General features: G+C 31.2%; 1 protein-coding gene across 1 annotated transcript; it reads right to left on the bottom strand.

The window, feature by feature from the left end:
• Positions 1–1,257: 1,257 nt before the first annotated feature.
• Positions 1,258–7,752, bottom strand: LOC134721528 (uncharacterized). Its single transcript, XM_063584613.1, has 4 exons — positions 7,560–7,752; positions 5,546–5,633; positions 3,895–4,058; positions 1,258–1,834 (listed from the first exon to the last, which is right to left on the bottom strand). Exons 1-4 carry the CDS (start codon positions 7,612–7,614, stop codon positions 1,686–1,688), a joined length of 456 nt encoding a protein of 151 aa, XP_063440683.1. The 5' UTR covers positions 7,615–7,752; the 3' UTR covers positions 1,258–1,685.
• Positions 7,753–15,797: the final 8,045 nt, after the last annotated feature.

The following is a 15,797-nucleotide window of genomic DNA, read 5'->3' as shown; positions in this document are numbered from 1 at the left end:
TAGTTCCGTGTATCATAAATTTTACCATAGCTATTGTATGAAAGCCCCGGCTTTAACCGGTTGCCGGTGTTTCAACAAAAACATTATTAAAATCTACTATACACGAAAACATATGAAATATCTAGCTTAACCTTTTCCAAATTTCACTGTAAAAAATATTGAGAATATATTTCTTGGTTTGCAATAAATATAATTGGATAAGATACGGTAAAAATATTACTTAGTTAGGGCCTAACATTCAAACCCTGCCCACTTTCTAAAAATCATGGACTTCTTAAAAGACGTGACCAGTAGTTCCAAACCGTCTAAGTTAATATTGCTATACACATATGTACTTATAACAGTATGAAGTATGAAGTACTATAATTCGTCAATACCTTATGTTTTGGAATTGCATTGTTTTTCTTTGCCATGGTCAATTTTGTATACTTGTCAGTTTTTTTAAATAGTATTTGGTCTATGGAGTGTTTCTATGCCATTTTGTTTTTAATTGTTGAAATAGTTTTTTTCAAGTGATGTAGATTATTTTTCTTTGATTTCGGTATTTACGTATAATCTTGACGTGAATGGCGTTTTCCGATTTGTTTATGCTAGGTTTGTTGTTATGTCATCTACATATAGCTGTAGAAGTTACCTTGCACACAATCATAGATAATTGATACTGAATATATGAAATAAGATATTGACATTTTCTACTAAATATTTTATGAAATGTATGACAAATATCCTGACATTTTCATTCGAACTTCTAATGTAAATAAATATTGCAGAACGATACAATGATAAGGTGTTTAATTGACGATCCATTTTAGATCGAGTCCCAAGTCAGAAACCTTTGCCCTTTGTTAGTCTTGTATGATTTTCAATTTTAGTGCATTTATATATTTCGGAGTGAAGTATGATGTCTGTTATCGCTGAACTAGTACACATTTTTGTTTAGGGGCCAGCTGAAGCACGCTTCTAGGTGCGGGATTTTCTCGCTGTGGTGAAGACGCGTTGGTGGTCTTCTGCTGTTTTTTGCTCTTTGGTTGGGTTTTTTCTTTTTGACACATTTCCCATATCCCTTTTCAATTATATACTATATTTCTGATAAGCTTAAGACAATCTATTTCAAACAGCATATTACTTTTTCAATATACAGACAATTTGTTATTAATCGTTTGGTGCCAATACTCGTTAGTTAAAGTGAACCACGAGTTCAAATGATTAACGAAGTACAAAATGGCCTCGAGCCATACTTTTACAAAACCAAAAGAATAAAATAAAACATATATAAAATTAAATACAATTTGATCTCAATTCAGAAAACATAGTACTAGAATAATCAACATTTTCAGTGCTTTTGTCTTTTTTACTTATGATATACTTATTTTGCGATTTGTAATTGTACAAACAGATGGTATCTCATTATCTGAAATATGTTCGACTCTTCGAACTCTATATATGCCCAAATTAGTATTAAAATTTCATTTATTTGATTGTAGACACAAAATATATCAAACTCATTATAGGTATATCAAACATCAGCAAGATAAGCAGCAAATTTTGATTTTTGTTTTAAGTTCATTTAACCGAAGGTTTTTTATTACAGGAAAATAGGTCTATTTACACTTTATATAAAATAAGTAGTTTATGAATTTAAAACAGTTCTTTTGATTGGAATTCTGCTTGTTATTGATAAACTGTTAGTATTTTGGTGGAAAGTTTTCTTGCGGCGGAGGAAAGTTTTCTTGCGGCGGAGGATAGTTTCCTTGAGGCGGTTGATAAGCTGGTGGGTGATTATACATACTACCACCTGGTTGTGGATACTGACCATACATCATCGCTGGTTGGGCTGAAATGACACAAATATTAAAACATATCATGGGTAAACACATTAGTTATAGTAATATCATTATATTGAAAATTAAATTGTACATTGTAGTTTTATCTATACTAAATAGTTCTTCGCATGAATTGTAGTTGGATAAGGAACCTCAACAAAAAATTACAATTTGTTTACAGATTTTCTCATTCAGGGGATTTTTAAAAGCAGGAAAGGGGTTGATTTGATAAATCGCCAAAGTTATCATATAATACTTAATTTAGAAAAAGATATAGAGCTGTACTGTTTCCTGTTTATCCATTTCACTTCCTTGAAAAGCTTGCTGTCTTAACCCTCTTGCTGCCTGAGGGTCACATATATGTCCAAACCGGCAGTGCAGGAGGGACACATATGTCCATGGCTAAATTTTTGCAAGCTTCTGATCAATGCTGTATCTCTTTCAATTAAAAGACCGAAGATTAAACAGTGTTATGTTTTTCTCAGATGGGTCCCAAATGTAATGATATTTATTTCGTGACGTCATATATCGAATGACGTCGTTGTTTGGCATCTTACGTCACAGACGCTGAGCTATCGTATTTTTCGGCATATGAAATGTAACTTGAAAACGGTCGGCAGCAAGAGGGTTAATGATAATATATTTAATGTTGGTTTTCCCATTGGAGTTTCATTCATAAAGCATCATTATTTAAGTGAGTACTATGGTGGTTAAAGAAACCTGAACAAACTTGCCATTACAACTTTTTTTACAAAATTTTCTCATTAAGAGAATGCTTAAACGCTGAAAAGGGGATATTTTTTTAATAGCCTACGTTTATATTAAACTTGTCAGTAAAATTTTGTAAGTATGAGAATAAAAGATGTGGTATAATGGCCAATGTCATAACGCTCAACCAGAGACTAAAGGCCATAGTGTATACTTATTGACTGAGTATGAGTGGAATAGTAAGTTTATTGTCCCGAGGAGCAACTATTGTCCTGAGGCGTAGCTGAGTGCAATAGTTGTATCCTGGGGGCAATAAACTTACTATTCAACGAATATCCAGTCAGGTCCAGTCATTTAGTGTTTTAATATATAGACAAAGACAACAGACAATAAATGGCGGGGATACATCAACTATCGTAATATTAAAAAGAAGAAACCAAACCATAACGTTTACTTCATAGAAATGTTCAAAGTTAAGGCTACGTCTTGCACTGGCATCAACCCTATACTAGATACAATAGGTAAAACACGACGTCGTTACTCCCGCGTTATTTTTTAAATCCTCCAATCGCGTATCTGTATTTAAGATTCCGCGAAATTTTATGACGCTTCCGGTCAACTAGTTTCTCCCAGGTGTAATGTTTGGAAATTTTTGAACGGTCCATTATTAAGTTCAAAGCTTGTAATTTTCCAAACAGTGAAAATATTGTTAACTTATTTTATATAGAAAATGATAACTGAAGTATAATACAATGTAATGTTTGTCTCTGGACATTAAGCGGACGTCATTCAACCAATTTCTCTTTTTATAATGTCTCAATGTGATATTTTACCTTAAAACTGTATTGAACATTTTAGCACATGGCTTTTTTTTAATTGTTCTTGATACAGAATAGACAAAAACATTTTATTATAAAATTCAACTGAAACACAGAACACGAAGATACGAATTAATAAATAAATGTGGAAATATGAACAAACTGCCAATCTTATCTAAATCAAATCGTAAGTTTTCAAATTCGGATTGTTTTACTGTTGTCATTTTGTATTTTACTCATTGTTGTATGGAGATATACATCTGTTAACTTCGATATTATTATATCTCTTGGAGATAGTTGTATCATTGTCAATTATACCACATCTGCTTTTTTTCATATTATATTTCGTAAAAACATTGTTACATCTTTGTTTTGGTTTTTTCCTTTGATCACATACTAGAGTTCTGTAATTACTAGTCTTAACAATATTGAGTGATTTCATTTTTTTTTTGTAAACAAGAATATTTATCGAAACCAGCAGTAAACCCGATTGTTCTTTCATATTAATTGAAATCAAGTTATACTTTCTCTGTCATTGATATTACCTTGTTGTTGTTGCTGTTGTTGTGCGATAACAGCAGTTCCGACAGAGTGAGGGGTATGAATAGTTGTCACCCTTGTTCTGTTATGGTTTTTACACACAGCAATGATAACAACAATGATGACTATAAAAATTATAGTCCCTACTACCGCTCCGGCTATGGAACCACTGAAAAGGTAAATATAAAGTATCAATTAATATGTCTATAGAAGAACAATACGGGAATAAGATATATAAACAACTTATACTGATCCAGATGAAGAATTGTTTATGCAAGGGGTTTTGCTAGCCACAACCAGGTTCAACCCACATGTTTTTTCTTAAAATGTCCTGTGCCAAGTCAGTAATACGGCAGTTGTTATCTAATGGTTTGTTTCTATGTATGTTGCATTGTCATTTGTTTTTGTTGCACTTCAGTGTTCTGTTGTTTCGCTGTTTTCCTCCTATAGTTGATGTATTCCCCGGTTTTGATTTGTAATCCGTATTTGTTTTCTATAAATCTATTTGTTACTTTTTAACAGCTATATACTATGTAGCCTTTTTTATGACCAACTTATAAGTCTATTCCAAAGACCGTTATATTCATTTCTTATGAATTTTTAAATTATGATATAGTCAGGAAATGTACATATAATTTGTTAGAATGTATGATTTCTTAAAATCAGCAAAGCGCAGGAACAAACCAACTGACTCGTAGACAAGAAATGCAAAAGACAGATTAAATCTTTATTTGAATTTTAAAATTGCATGGATTTCAGATTTTGATAAAATCAATAAAAAAAAGATTCACATATTCATTGTGTATTGACCACACAATTCAGAAACCGCCATTCTGTTTGTCGAACAATCGTACAACCTAGACAAATATTAATGCTACCATTTCAGACATTATGAGCAACTTTAGAACTTTATGATTTCAACTTCACCATTTGCAATTCTTGGTTTAAAGCTTCCTTGTGAGCAGAAACCCTCTATCAAGGAAATCATGATAAGAAACACAAGCCCGGGAATATCATATTAATTGAAAATATATATATACTCCGTATGCAGGCGGTGCTAATATGTTGCTACATAAAAATGGAAAATTCACAATTGGGAAGCTGGTATTTCCTCTTTTGTCATAAAGTTTTCAACACACCCTCATTGTAAATTCCTAGATGTTAATTAAGATATGAGGCAGACTTAACGGTATCTGTTGTATCCTTTATTTCTTGTTAGATTAGATAAATGTGTTCAACATTATTATAGTTATTAAATTATAATTATTTAGTGAGAGAACATCATCTACATAGCAGAAGGTAACGTTTTATGATACCTTTTATTTTTCACAAGAATTTTCTGTATGCCTCATAAGAATAAAGGATAAAATCGACAAAAAGAGGGGCACAGCAGGCTGCCATGGGAATGCCGATTGTTTGTTGAAAAACACGTCCTCCAAACTTTAACCTTCTCGACAATTTTGCATTTTGTCACGGATTAATGTTGTTATTGATGAGTCTTGTGTAGACGTAATGCGCGTCTGGCGTAACAAAAGATAAGCCTGGTACCTTTAATAAATATTGACATGGACATTTCAGTAAATTCCTGTAGAATAAAACATCTAACCGATATTTGAAGAGTTTAAATAGTTATTTAAACAATGAAATGTTACTTACTAATTTCCTGTACTATCACATTCATAGTATATATAAGAATATGTGTAGGAATAGACGTAGTAGCAGTATTCACCATAAACTCCCAGAACTGAAAAATATCAAATCTTTATCTATGTCAGATTGGCAGATATTGACATAGCAAAAAAAAATTATTTTAGTTTATATACCATTCAATGTATGTATTTACATATTTAGTCGGGTTGTTGTTTCCATGAAAAAATCCATGAATTTGTTTTCAAATCAATTTTAAATAAGCAAAACTTATATTAAACTTAACAGGAAATGAATGAATAGAATGTTTGGTAAGTAACTCAAAATATTTGAAAATAGAACAAAATTTCAGGTATACACCAGGATGTCATAAAATTTAATTGGTTACCCTGCATTGATCATACTTTTCAATGACATATGATCGATTCGCTGAAAGACCCCTTCGATAATTATTTTTTAAACTTTTTGTGAAAAATATTTCATCATAGATAGATAAAATATTGCTTAAAAATGCTCTAATATGCATGACAATTCTACCGTTTTATACTAAGAAAAAAAAGATAAACGGCGTATAAACCTAAATCTTGAAAGAAGTGAAATGAAATTCTTAACCAGTCTCTAAAAACACCGCAAAGGACCTCCTTTTGTGCACAAAGGAGTACAAAGGAGCACTCAGGACACCAACGAAGTTTGAAAAGATCACAAAGAACCTGAAATTGTGCATAGGATGCGGTAAAAGGGATTTCTGACTTAAAAAACATTGATTTTCATTAAAATACTTCAGTTAAATTGGTATTAAAGTTGAAGATTTACGAAACCGTGTCTGTAATCGGTACGGATATGCACAAGATTACGGCCTTTTTTTCTATAAGATTTAATTTTTACTAAAAAATACATTTATGTATTGAAAAACATTGAGAAAACACAAACATATAAATACAGACTGGACATTAAAACGATTTTTTTTTAAAGAAAACAAAGAGCTATCACTGAAACATTTTAAGCTATACATTCAATCTCAATACAACTTCCTGTAAAGTTTATCTATAAGGTTTATTTTTTTCAAGCATCTCTAAATTATTTTTACTATCAGAGCACTTTATTTCACATTATATATTTTGTTTTCATCAGCATTTCTATGGAAATTAAAAACTTTTCCTTATGTTTAATAATCTAAATGTATAATTCGACAGTTAAAAAAAATCGGTGCATACTTCGTTTTGTGAAGAATAAAATAACGAATTGAAAATTCAAACTAATTTCCTACCTTTTGATAAATCCTATACTGTTCCCTTTGTGCCTTTGAAACGTTTTCGTTAAAGCAATTTAAGAATCGTCATGTAGGAAAAGTTCGGTAATACTTTGTTTTTGTTTGATAAAACAAAGTGTATATTGAAATATATGAAATACGATAAATTCAACTTCCTTTTTTCCTTTAGACTTATTGCCATACCGTTCATTTTGTGCCTTTAGAATCGTTTTCGTCATAGCAATACATATTACCATGCATAAGAAAGCATGCTGACGATGAAAGGCGAAATAAAAAAACAGCAACAGCAAAACATTCACACATGAGCAATAACATAGCCCGGATTTAAAGTTGGTTCCGAACCGATACCGGTGAAAACACCCAATTGACAATATAAAAATCGCAATTTTTATTGAAATTGTTTAATTTTTTTTACAATTTTCTTCAGTAAAATTAATATTTATATGGTTTAAGGGGAAATTCATGTCCTTTGTGCTCTTATCAAACTTCTTTGGGTCCTTAGTGCTCCTTTGTGCACATAACAGGTCCTTTGCGGTGTTTTAGAGACCCTTTTTCAACAGCTTTAAATAAAAATTAAAAAGCTACAAATGATTTAACACGCCCATTGGAAGAAAAAACAATAATGCAAACCAAACATTATGTATGAAATTATGTAACTATTTCATATATATGTTCCTACTTCATTTATGTTATAAATTACTACTAGGCAATTTATATCATAAACCTTCGGAGTAACAGCCGATCGATACTTACCACTAAATATTAAATTTAGAAAAGCAGAATGCAAAACACGGCGTAGAAGATCCATAAATATTTTTGCAAATAACTTTTGAAGTAAACAACACTTATGTTACACTTTACCTCAGGATATGAACAAAATATACCGTTATTTAACAAGTAATTCGAAAATATTCAGCAGTGCAGAATGCAAAACACTGCGTAGAAGATCTTTGAATATTTTCTTTAATCACTTTTAAACTAAAAATGTAATATAAATTACACTTAACTTCAGGATGTGAAATAATTGACTGTGATTTTGTCATTTAATTCAAAAATATTTGAGCAAAGTAGATAATATTAAATATTACATCAGGATGTTATATTAAATTGGATACCCTTCATTAATCGTACTTTTTAAAAACATATGATCAAATTGCTAGAAGACCCCATCCCCTTTTTTTAGTTCTTACTAAATTATTGATAACTATCACTCTAATTTAGTCCTGGTATCTATGATAAGTTAATCTGCAATATTGTCCTACCCTACGCAAGGTGTATATAATATTTATAAAAAAAAAAAATTATGCTTCCTATTTGATATTATCATATGATCAATCACCAAGAAAATATATTATAAAGTTTCAGTGAATGAGTTTTCCTTGAATCTTTAGAAATAGCTTAATATTTCACACAAAAAATCATTTGATAAAAATACATATATAGTTTTTGTTTAAAAGATTGCCAAAAAAATCGAATTAAAACTTTTTGCTTTTGGAAGATAATACAATTCTTATTAACTTTGACTTTAGTCAGACTAAAATTGTAATCTTATATTTTGTACATCCTCGTTATGTTTGAAACATAAAAATTTCAAAACAGGAAAACAAATTCATCTCAACGCAATTAACATTGTACTGCTTGAAACTTAAGTGTAGGAAAACATACTATATTTATTAGTTGTATTTGGCTTTGAGCTGGCATTCATAAACCCGAGTACCCTAATATCGATACTTAGTATCTATAATTGTGTTATGTTAGTTGTTTTGTCTGTGATTATCACCAATATTTTGAGTAAAGCCATTTAGAATTAACTTTTAAGTTTTTTTTAATTTTCCGCAGTAACACCAATGTTGGAAGTTAAGGGGGATCACAAACATGTTTATTCTGGCTGTTTGTTTATATATCTGGTTGTTTTATATTGATTAAGATAAAAACACTATGTTGGCTGCTTTACTCTTATTCTTAACATTTTTGTTATGTCTATTTGTTTTGTTTACACATGGTTGTCACTATAATTGAATTTGATACAACTGTCATACAAGTGAGAGGTTACGCTAGCTTTAAAACCAGGTTTACTCCATCAATTTTCTACATAAGAAGTTGCCTGTACCAAGTCAAGAAAAGACAGTTGTTGTCCATTCGTTTGGTGTGTTTGCGCTTTTACTTTTGCCGTTTGAATCGGGACTTTCCATTTTGAGTTTTCCTCGGAGTTTATTAATTTTGTGAATGTACTTTTCACATTTTTATGGTCCAATTATCACCTTTGATGATTGTTAATCTATTGATCATTTGATTCCGTGTTGATTAGTTGCATTACTTCTGGTTACACTGTTACACGTGTACATCAATTAAATTGTTTACTTTGGAATTTCCTTCAATCGAGATAATTTGTAAACATAAATGAATCGGCTTATTAATGACAGCAATTATTTTCTATCAAAAACTTGACCAATCTTGTCAGTATTGAAAGACGAGGTAATATCAAAAAACTTTTTTTTTTAAATTTTAAACAATATGTTAGATTTGCAAAGCACTTTCGTTTGGACTACCTGTAAAACAAAATTTCTTTAGAAAACTGAAAAGCACTTCAGCAATCTACTAACACAAAAATACAGAACACTAAGTATAACGATAGTCTCCGTCGGTAGCTTTACTTGTATTGTTAATATAATATTATATATATGCTGATAAGGCAATACTTGCTGGCAATGGTATTAATATAAGCTCAACCTTTGTATTTCTTGGTACAATGATTATCTTTTCTCAGCCGGAATCAACAGAGGTTAATTGATAAAGAATTCTAGTACATATTAACAAAATCCAAAAGTTAAGCTTCTTTTGACTTAAATACACGGATATACTTCACATTGTAACTCTTGTTCATTTTCCGAATTACCAGGTATCACCATCAAATATTTTATTTGGCCTTTTTAACTGCTTGGATTCGAGCAACACTGATGAGTCTTTTGTCTGGCGTATATACTAAATTTAGTCCTGGTATCTATGATGAGTTTATTATGAGTGGCAATACAAGTAACTGTTGTAGATTGAAGGGGACTCTCATATTTGTTAAAAAGAAAGAATAACAACTGGTTCAAGGAACCATATACAGAGACAAAATAAGACAATCATAAATACATTAGGAATAAGGATTACATGGAAAGTAGGACGGGTTGCCCTTGTAAATATAAGTTCTGTTGCATATGGATAGAAAAAATGGCTAAGTAACATACCATCTACATATCGCCCAGAAAGTTGCAATTTTTATAATGCTCAAGTTTGTAATATGTTTTAGTTTACTGAAATATGTTATAACGTATATAACTAATACAAATAACAGGTGAAAAAAATAGCATTGTAAAAGTTCTATTGGTTGTAAAGACGGCAACCATGGAATAAAATGTTCATTGAACTTTGAGTTTATGATGCCGTTTATCTCGTATTTGATTAAATATATACATGAATTTTTTTTTTTAAAGCAGATAAAAAAAGTACCTTTAAACCAACAAATTTTGGAGACCAAACATTATGACGATAACGTCACATTTTTTCACAGAAAACATCAATTTTCTACATCCTAAGTTTTTACAATAACAACATTCAACAAAGTTGAACGTGACAAAATTCCCATCTGACTTTAGGATCTGTTGTATAACACCATGGTTTCCCGTCGTACGGAGGTCCTGGATCCCGGCAGTAGTTACTATGGAGATCTTCAGAATTTGATGGAATATGTTTCCTATTTCTCTTTTGTGGATAATCACGGTCCCATCTTTGACAGGTACGACCAGTAACTGTACATGTAATCTTTCCGTCATATACCGCACCATACGAACCGCTTGTATAACATTCGTTTGCTGTTGAAAAAAATAATGTATGCCATGTGTATGGTAGACGTGTATTGTGTTGATTTTGAGTTATTATACAACTGTCTCATTATATTGTTAGAGTATTAAAATGTAGTGAGGGTACTGTTATGAGTTGTTTATTTCATTATATGGATGTGTTTACATCGCAGACTCCGGCGACTAGTAAGGGCCTGAGTGTTTTGGCGCATTGATGGTGATTGTGAATTAATTATTAAACATTGTGAAATTATATTATGGGAAAGTCTTGTTTCAATCTTATAATGAAATGTTTAGCTGATGATTAGTAATGCCTTTTCATAAAACAGGTATTGCTATCTTGAGCTTGCAACTGTAGTTCAAAGTTCTGAGTTATATCTTCATTACTTAACCAGATGTGTTCTTTCTATACGAATTCATCAGGCATGGTCGCCTTTATTTAGGACGTCACAATAAAAAATGCATAGAAAAACAAGAATAGTGTACGTCATAATTGAATGTTGACCAATGAAGAACCGAGATTTAACGATTGTATTAGATATAAATTCCATCACTGCAATAAGTATGTTACAATATTTCTCCACTCAAGACAGTTATAACTTTAATATTCAAAGCGCGAGGCTTTTCCAATAATTAAAATTTAACTGTTTCGAGTGGAGAAATATTTTAATACAGGAATTATAGTTCATCTGTTTTTTTGATGATTTTTATATTGCTTTTTCAAAGATTTGCAAAAAGTTGTGTTCTTTATATGTGATGTCATCAGACATCTTCGCCTTTTTTTTCATGACTAAAATTCAGATGAAATAAAGGAAATGTAACGTAATAACTAAATTTCGACCAATAATTTGCTGAAAACTAATATTTCACTAGCGATGAGAAATATTTTCTCAAACCGCTGATAAAGGTGTGACAATAAATTAGAAATTAGCGAGTTAGGAAATAACCAACATGTCAAGTAAAGGATAAATCGTTTATAAGTATTAGAGAAATATTTTTACACGATTTAATCATCATTTTGCGAATACAGCTGGCTTCCATTTTCTTTAAACTGGTACTACACTTTTGATAACATGAATATGGCAGAATCGCCAAAGATATAGTTTAGCATTCCTTGGGAAATTGCAGTCTCTTTTTTCTTATATACCATACATGTACATGATAAAGACGCATTGAACACGGGACAATGAACAACTTGATCAACAAACTGTTTGGTTAGTAAAATTCCCAAAATGTATATCATAACGTCCATTGGGTCGTTGCTGCCTCTTATTCGTTAATAAAATACCTGATAAAGACGCATTGAACATGCTCCAGTTGTTTTGTCCTTGACAGTACGACACACGCAGCGATGTTAAGGGCGTTTCGAAAAAATTCCCATTTTATACACAGGAAAAAACATATTAAACTCAAAGTGAGTTTTCTTTGCCTATATGCCAAAAATGCACGTTAAAAGCGTAAACAGAGGGAAAATATCTTTTCTGAATTTCATTCCAAACTTTTATTTATAGAAAAATATAAATACATTGGTGTCACGTGACTTCAAACTGAAAGTAATGACATTTCCCAAATAAGTCAAAAGGGCAGGTGCAAGATGAAATCGGATCGCCCTGGTTTTGGGCTCCCTGTGATCGGGATAACTTATTTTACTGGAAAAGTGCTGTGCCTAGTTTGATAGCAGAGGTTTTGTAAATAAAAAACAATAAAACGTGGAGATTTTTTTCTATTTATCGACTTTTTTTTTTCAGGTTCTGAAATTTCCTTTAAACGAACGCTATATAACTAGGCACAGCACTTTTTGAAAAATTTGAAATGTCGCCGTTCTACCAATACCAGAATCGAGTAGGTTGGTATAGCTCTTGCACCTGCCCTTTTGAATTTATTTAACATGTCGTAGCATTATTGTCTTGAAATGCGAGAGAGAAACGTTTGAATGACGCGGCGGAAGTCGGATCGGCTGACGGAAACTCTAAGTGTTTTTTTTTGTACTCGCCGTCAAGCGTTTCATAATAAGCCTACGTCTTGTTGGGGCAGATAAACACATATTCTGTTATTGCTTGCTTAATTTATTGAAGTTCCTAATTCATAATTGTTTCTATTTCAGAGAATATTTAATTGTGATAGGCAGGACTTTCATAAAATAGAATATATTTACATCTTGCATTCCATCTCTGATTTCATCTCTTGTGCAAATGGCAGAGGTGCCACCGTGGGATTTAGATGGGCTCTGAACCCTTGTGAGTGAACAAATTTATGGTTAGTGTGAACTCGTTATGTCGCACTTAATTAATAACTTCCATTATTGTTGGGACACGCACCCCCCTTTTTTGTCCAAATCCGGAATCCACATCTCGGGTCCTAGTGATGATCTCATTTTGCAAGTGCAAGTATATTAGGAACTATTATCAGTTTAATGAAAAAAGTGGGTTTTTTACAAACTTTATACCAAAATTCATGATTTATTTTTGCTCTTTGTCATTGATAATATTAAATTAATAAACATAAACTCCTACCTGCATATAAATATTCAGATTTACTAGTTGAATATCTCCTGTTACTCAAGTGTGCCTGGAATCAATTTGTAAAACATGATATGGAGGTCTTTTTGAATTTATTCTGTAGGGACAAGGTGATTTTTTGGCATCACTGAATATGAATTTTCACCAGGGCAGTATTTTGTATGGCTTGCTTTTTTTTACTGATCTCCCTAGTGAATTTCTACATTTTCTTGGACAGAATTTTCCTTTTCATTCCATCTTAAAAAGCAATATTTTACTAATTCTAACAGTCTTACAGTTACTGGTAACTTTTTTTCTGACCTCCCATTATTAATTTAATTCTGGTTGGATTATTCAAAAGCTCACAAAAGCATTAACAATTCTGTTTTCCTCGAATGAGTAAGTTTGAATATTTGCACAAACGTATACCTTTTGGGGGGTACTATTAAAGGATTAGAAGCTATGGCATTGAGTATCTGATACTTAAAAAAATATTCCTTGAGCACTCATGGTTTCCATGTATGCATACAGTGAACACAATGAATTACTAAAGTAAATTTTCATCGCATCTGTGAAAAATTCAACTTTGATTAGTTTCAGATACATGCGCATGCACTTATATGTAACTATGATTCAATCAGCTGCCTTGAGTGTCACATAAAGTTACATGTATACATTAGCCATAATTTTTCAACCTTATACATTGTACATTTAGTATATATGTGTACCAAGAAGTTGGAAACAGTGACCCATTTGTTCTGCCGCTGATTTCATATTAAATTCCTGCCTAACAGCAGGCTAGTGTCAACCAATACAAACGGACAGCCAAGAAAAAACTAAAAGTGCTTACGTCTCATTCAGCACAATCAATATTTTTTTTTCATTATCAAGTGCCATTATATTTTAAAGTTCATATTAAACATGATAAATATATTGGAGGCTACGTATACTGAATGGTACTTCTTTTCTGTCAGAATAAAAGAAATTTTATGTACCAGTACATGTACATAACAATTTTTTGTTCTTCCCTCTCCAGGAAAACATGTATATAATTTACATAATATTTATATATTATATATAATTTTTCATTCAATGTTGAAGGCCGTAAGATTACCTAAAATTGTTAATTTCTGTGTCATTTTGGTCTCTTGTGGAGAGTTGTCTCATTGGCAATCATACCACATCTTCTTTTTATGTACATATATATATAATATACACATACAGAAATCTGACACTAAATTAATCACAGTTCTTACAAAAGTTTCAGGTGAATGAATCATGACAAAGGGGACAGGACAAAATAGTCCGCATGGAAATTAAAATGACAACCATGTATGAATGCTTACATACATGTATAAAACTACTGCCTACCATGCATACCAAATGTATCATTGACAAGGGTACAATCAGTGGTTAATCTTACAAATGTCATGATGTACCTGACCAAATCACAAACATGACAAAAAGTAAAATTACTTAATTGTTAATCAAAACTTCATTGACAATTATACCACATGCTTTAAATCAAATTCTAGCTGTATTACAAAAATATGCATGGAATTTCAAAATACATGTAGAAGAAAGCAATTTCTGTCTGTGTTGGGGTCATGCAGTGTCACTGCCATACATCACATCTCATGCAAAATATGCTATATATAAGAATCTTTAGTCTTCTAATACTGTGAATATTCCATCAAGTTTTCAAGTTTATATAATCATGATAACTTTAATGTATATCCTTCAAATAGACTCAAAATGTGCGAATAAATTTATTCCCAAGATAATAATAATTTATATTAAACAATGCCAGGACAATAAACATGGTAAATGTGAGATTTATTATTGCAGTTACAGAAAATCCTGGATACAAATAATGCATTGTAATACCATCATTTAAATAAATTTATATTTTTTTATGCCAAACATTTACAATTATCATGATTATATAAATAACCAATTTTATTTTAGACAAAATGCAAGAACACGGAGAAATGAAAACATTGCATTTTCTGATTTCCAAGTACATGTATAAACAATGCAAGCTACATTTGTGTACATGTACATGAGATACACATCTACATGTATGTGCAAAATGGCAAAGAAAATACCCATAATTATTTTGTTCAAAATTAAACATTATGTGGCTATTATACATATGTTTTGCTCATTATTGAAGCCCAACATCAATATCATATGTCTTTAAGATGAACAACAACTGCATGATTACAACACTGTTTTATGCTTTTGAACTTGTTGTAAACCCAGGCCTGTATTCAGTGTTTATATGAAATGAAATTGAAAAATTATAAATCATGATTAAATATGATTTTCTTGTTCTCTCATGTCTCTGCAGGTGGCAAATATATATATACAACTATTTTTTCCCTGATGGAGAGTTGTTTCATTGGCAATCATTTTTTTTTCATAAGTCATATTCTTACTTTTATAATTACATGTACATGTATTATTTGTAACTCAAACTAGTGGTGCATCAGTGAATTTTATGCCTACATGCATATACAAATGTATATCTATATCGCATGTATATCTGTAGGTAGGATTTATGTTTAAATCAAATAACTTTATCTTATAATTGCTCCCTGTCATGCCTGTAATTGCCAAAAAAATAACTAAACACTCATATTGAA

The sequence above is a fragment of the Mytilus trossulus genome, chromosome 1 (assembly GCF_036588685.1).
Source record: "Mytilus trossulus isolate FHL-02 chromosome 1, PNRI_Mtr1.1.1.hap1, whole genome shotgun sequence".
Classification (NCBI taxonomy): Eukaryota; Metazoa; Mollusca; class Bivalvia; order Mytilida; family Mytilidae; genus Mytilus; species Mytilus trossulus.
This window is presented reverse-complemented; position numbering and strand designations above follow the sequence as displayed.

Coding starts and splice junctions, on each gene's coding strand:
- LOC134721528 (XM_063584613.1), bottom strand. CDS start 7,614: ATGGATCTTCTACGCCGTGTTTTGCATTCTGCTTTTCTAAATTTAATA. Junction 4,059..5,545: donor TGTGATAGTACAGGAAATTA/GTAAGTAACATT, acceptor TTACCTTTTCAG/TGGTTCCATAGCCGGAGCGG. Junction 1,835..3,894: donor ACAACAGCAACAACAACAAG/GTAATATCAATG, acceptor GTGTCATTTCAG/CCCAACCAGCGATGATGTAT.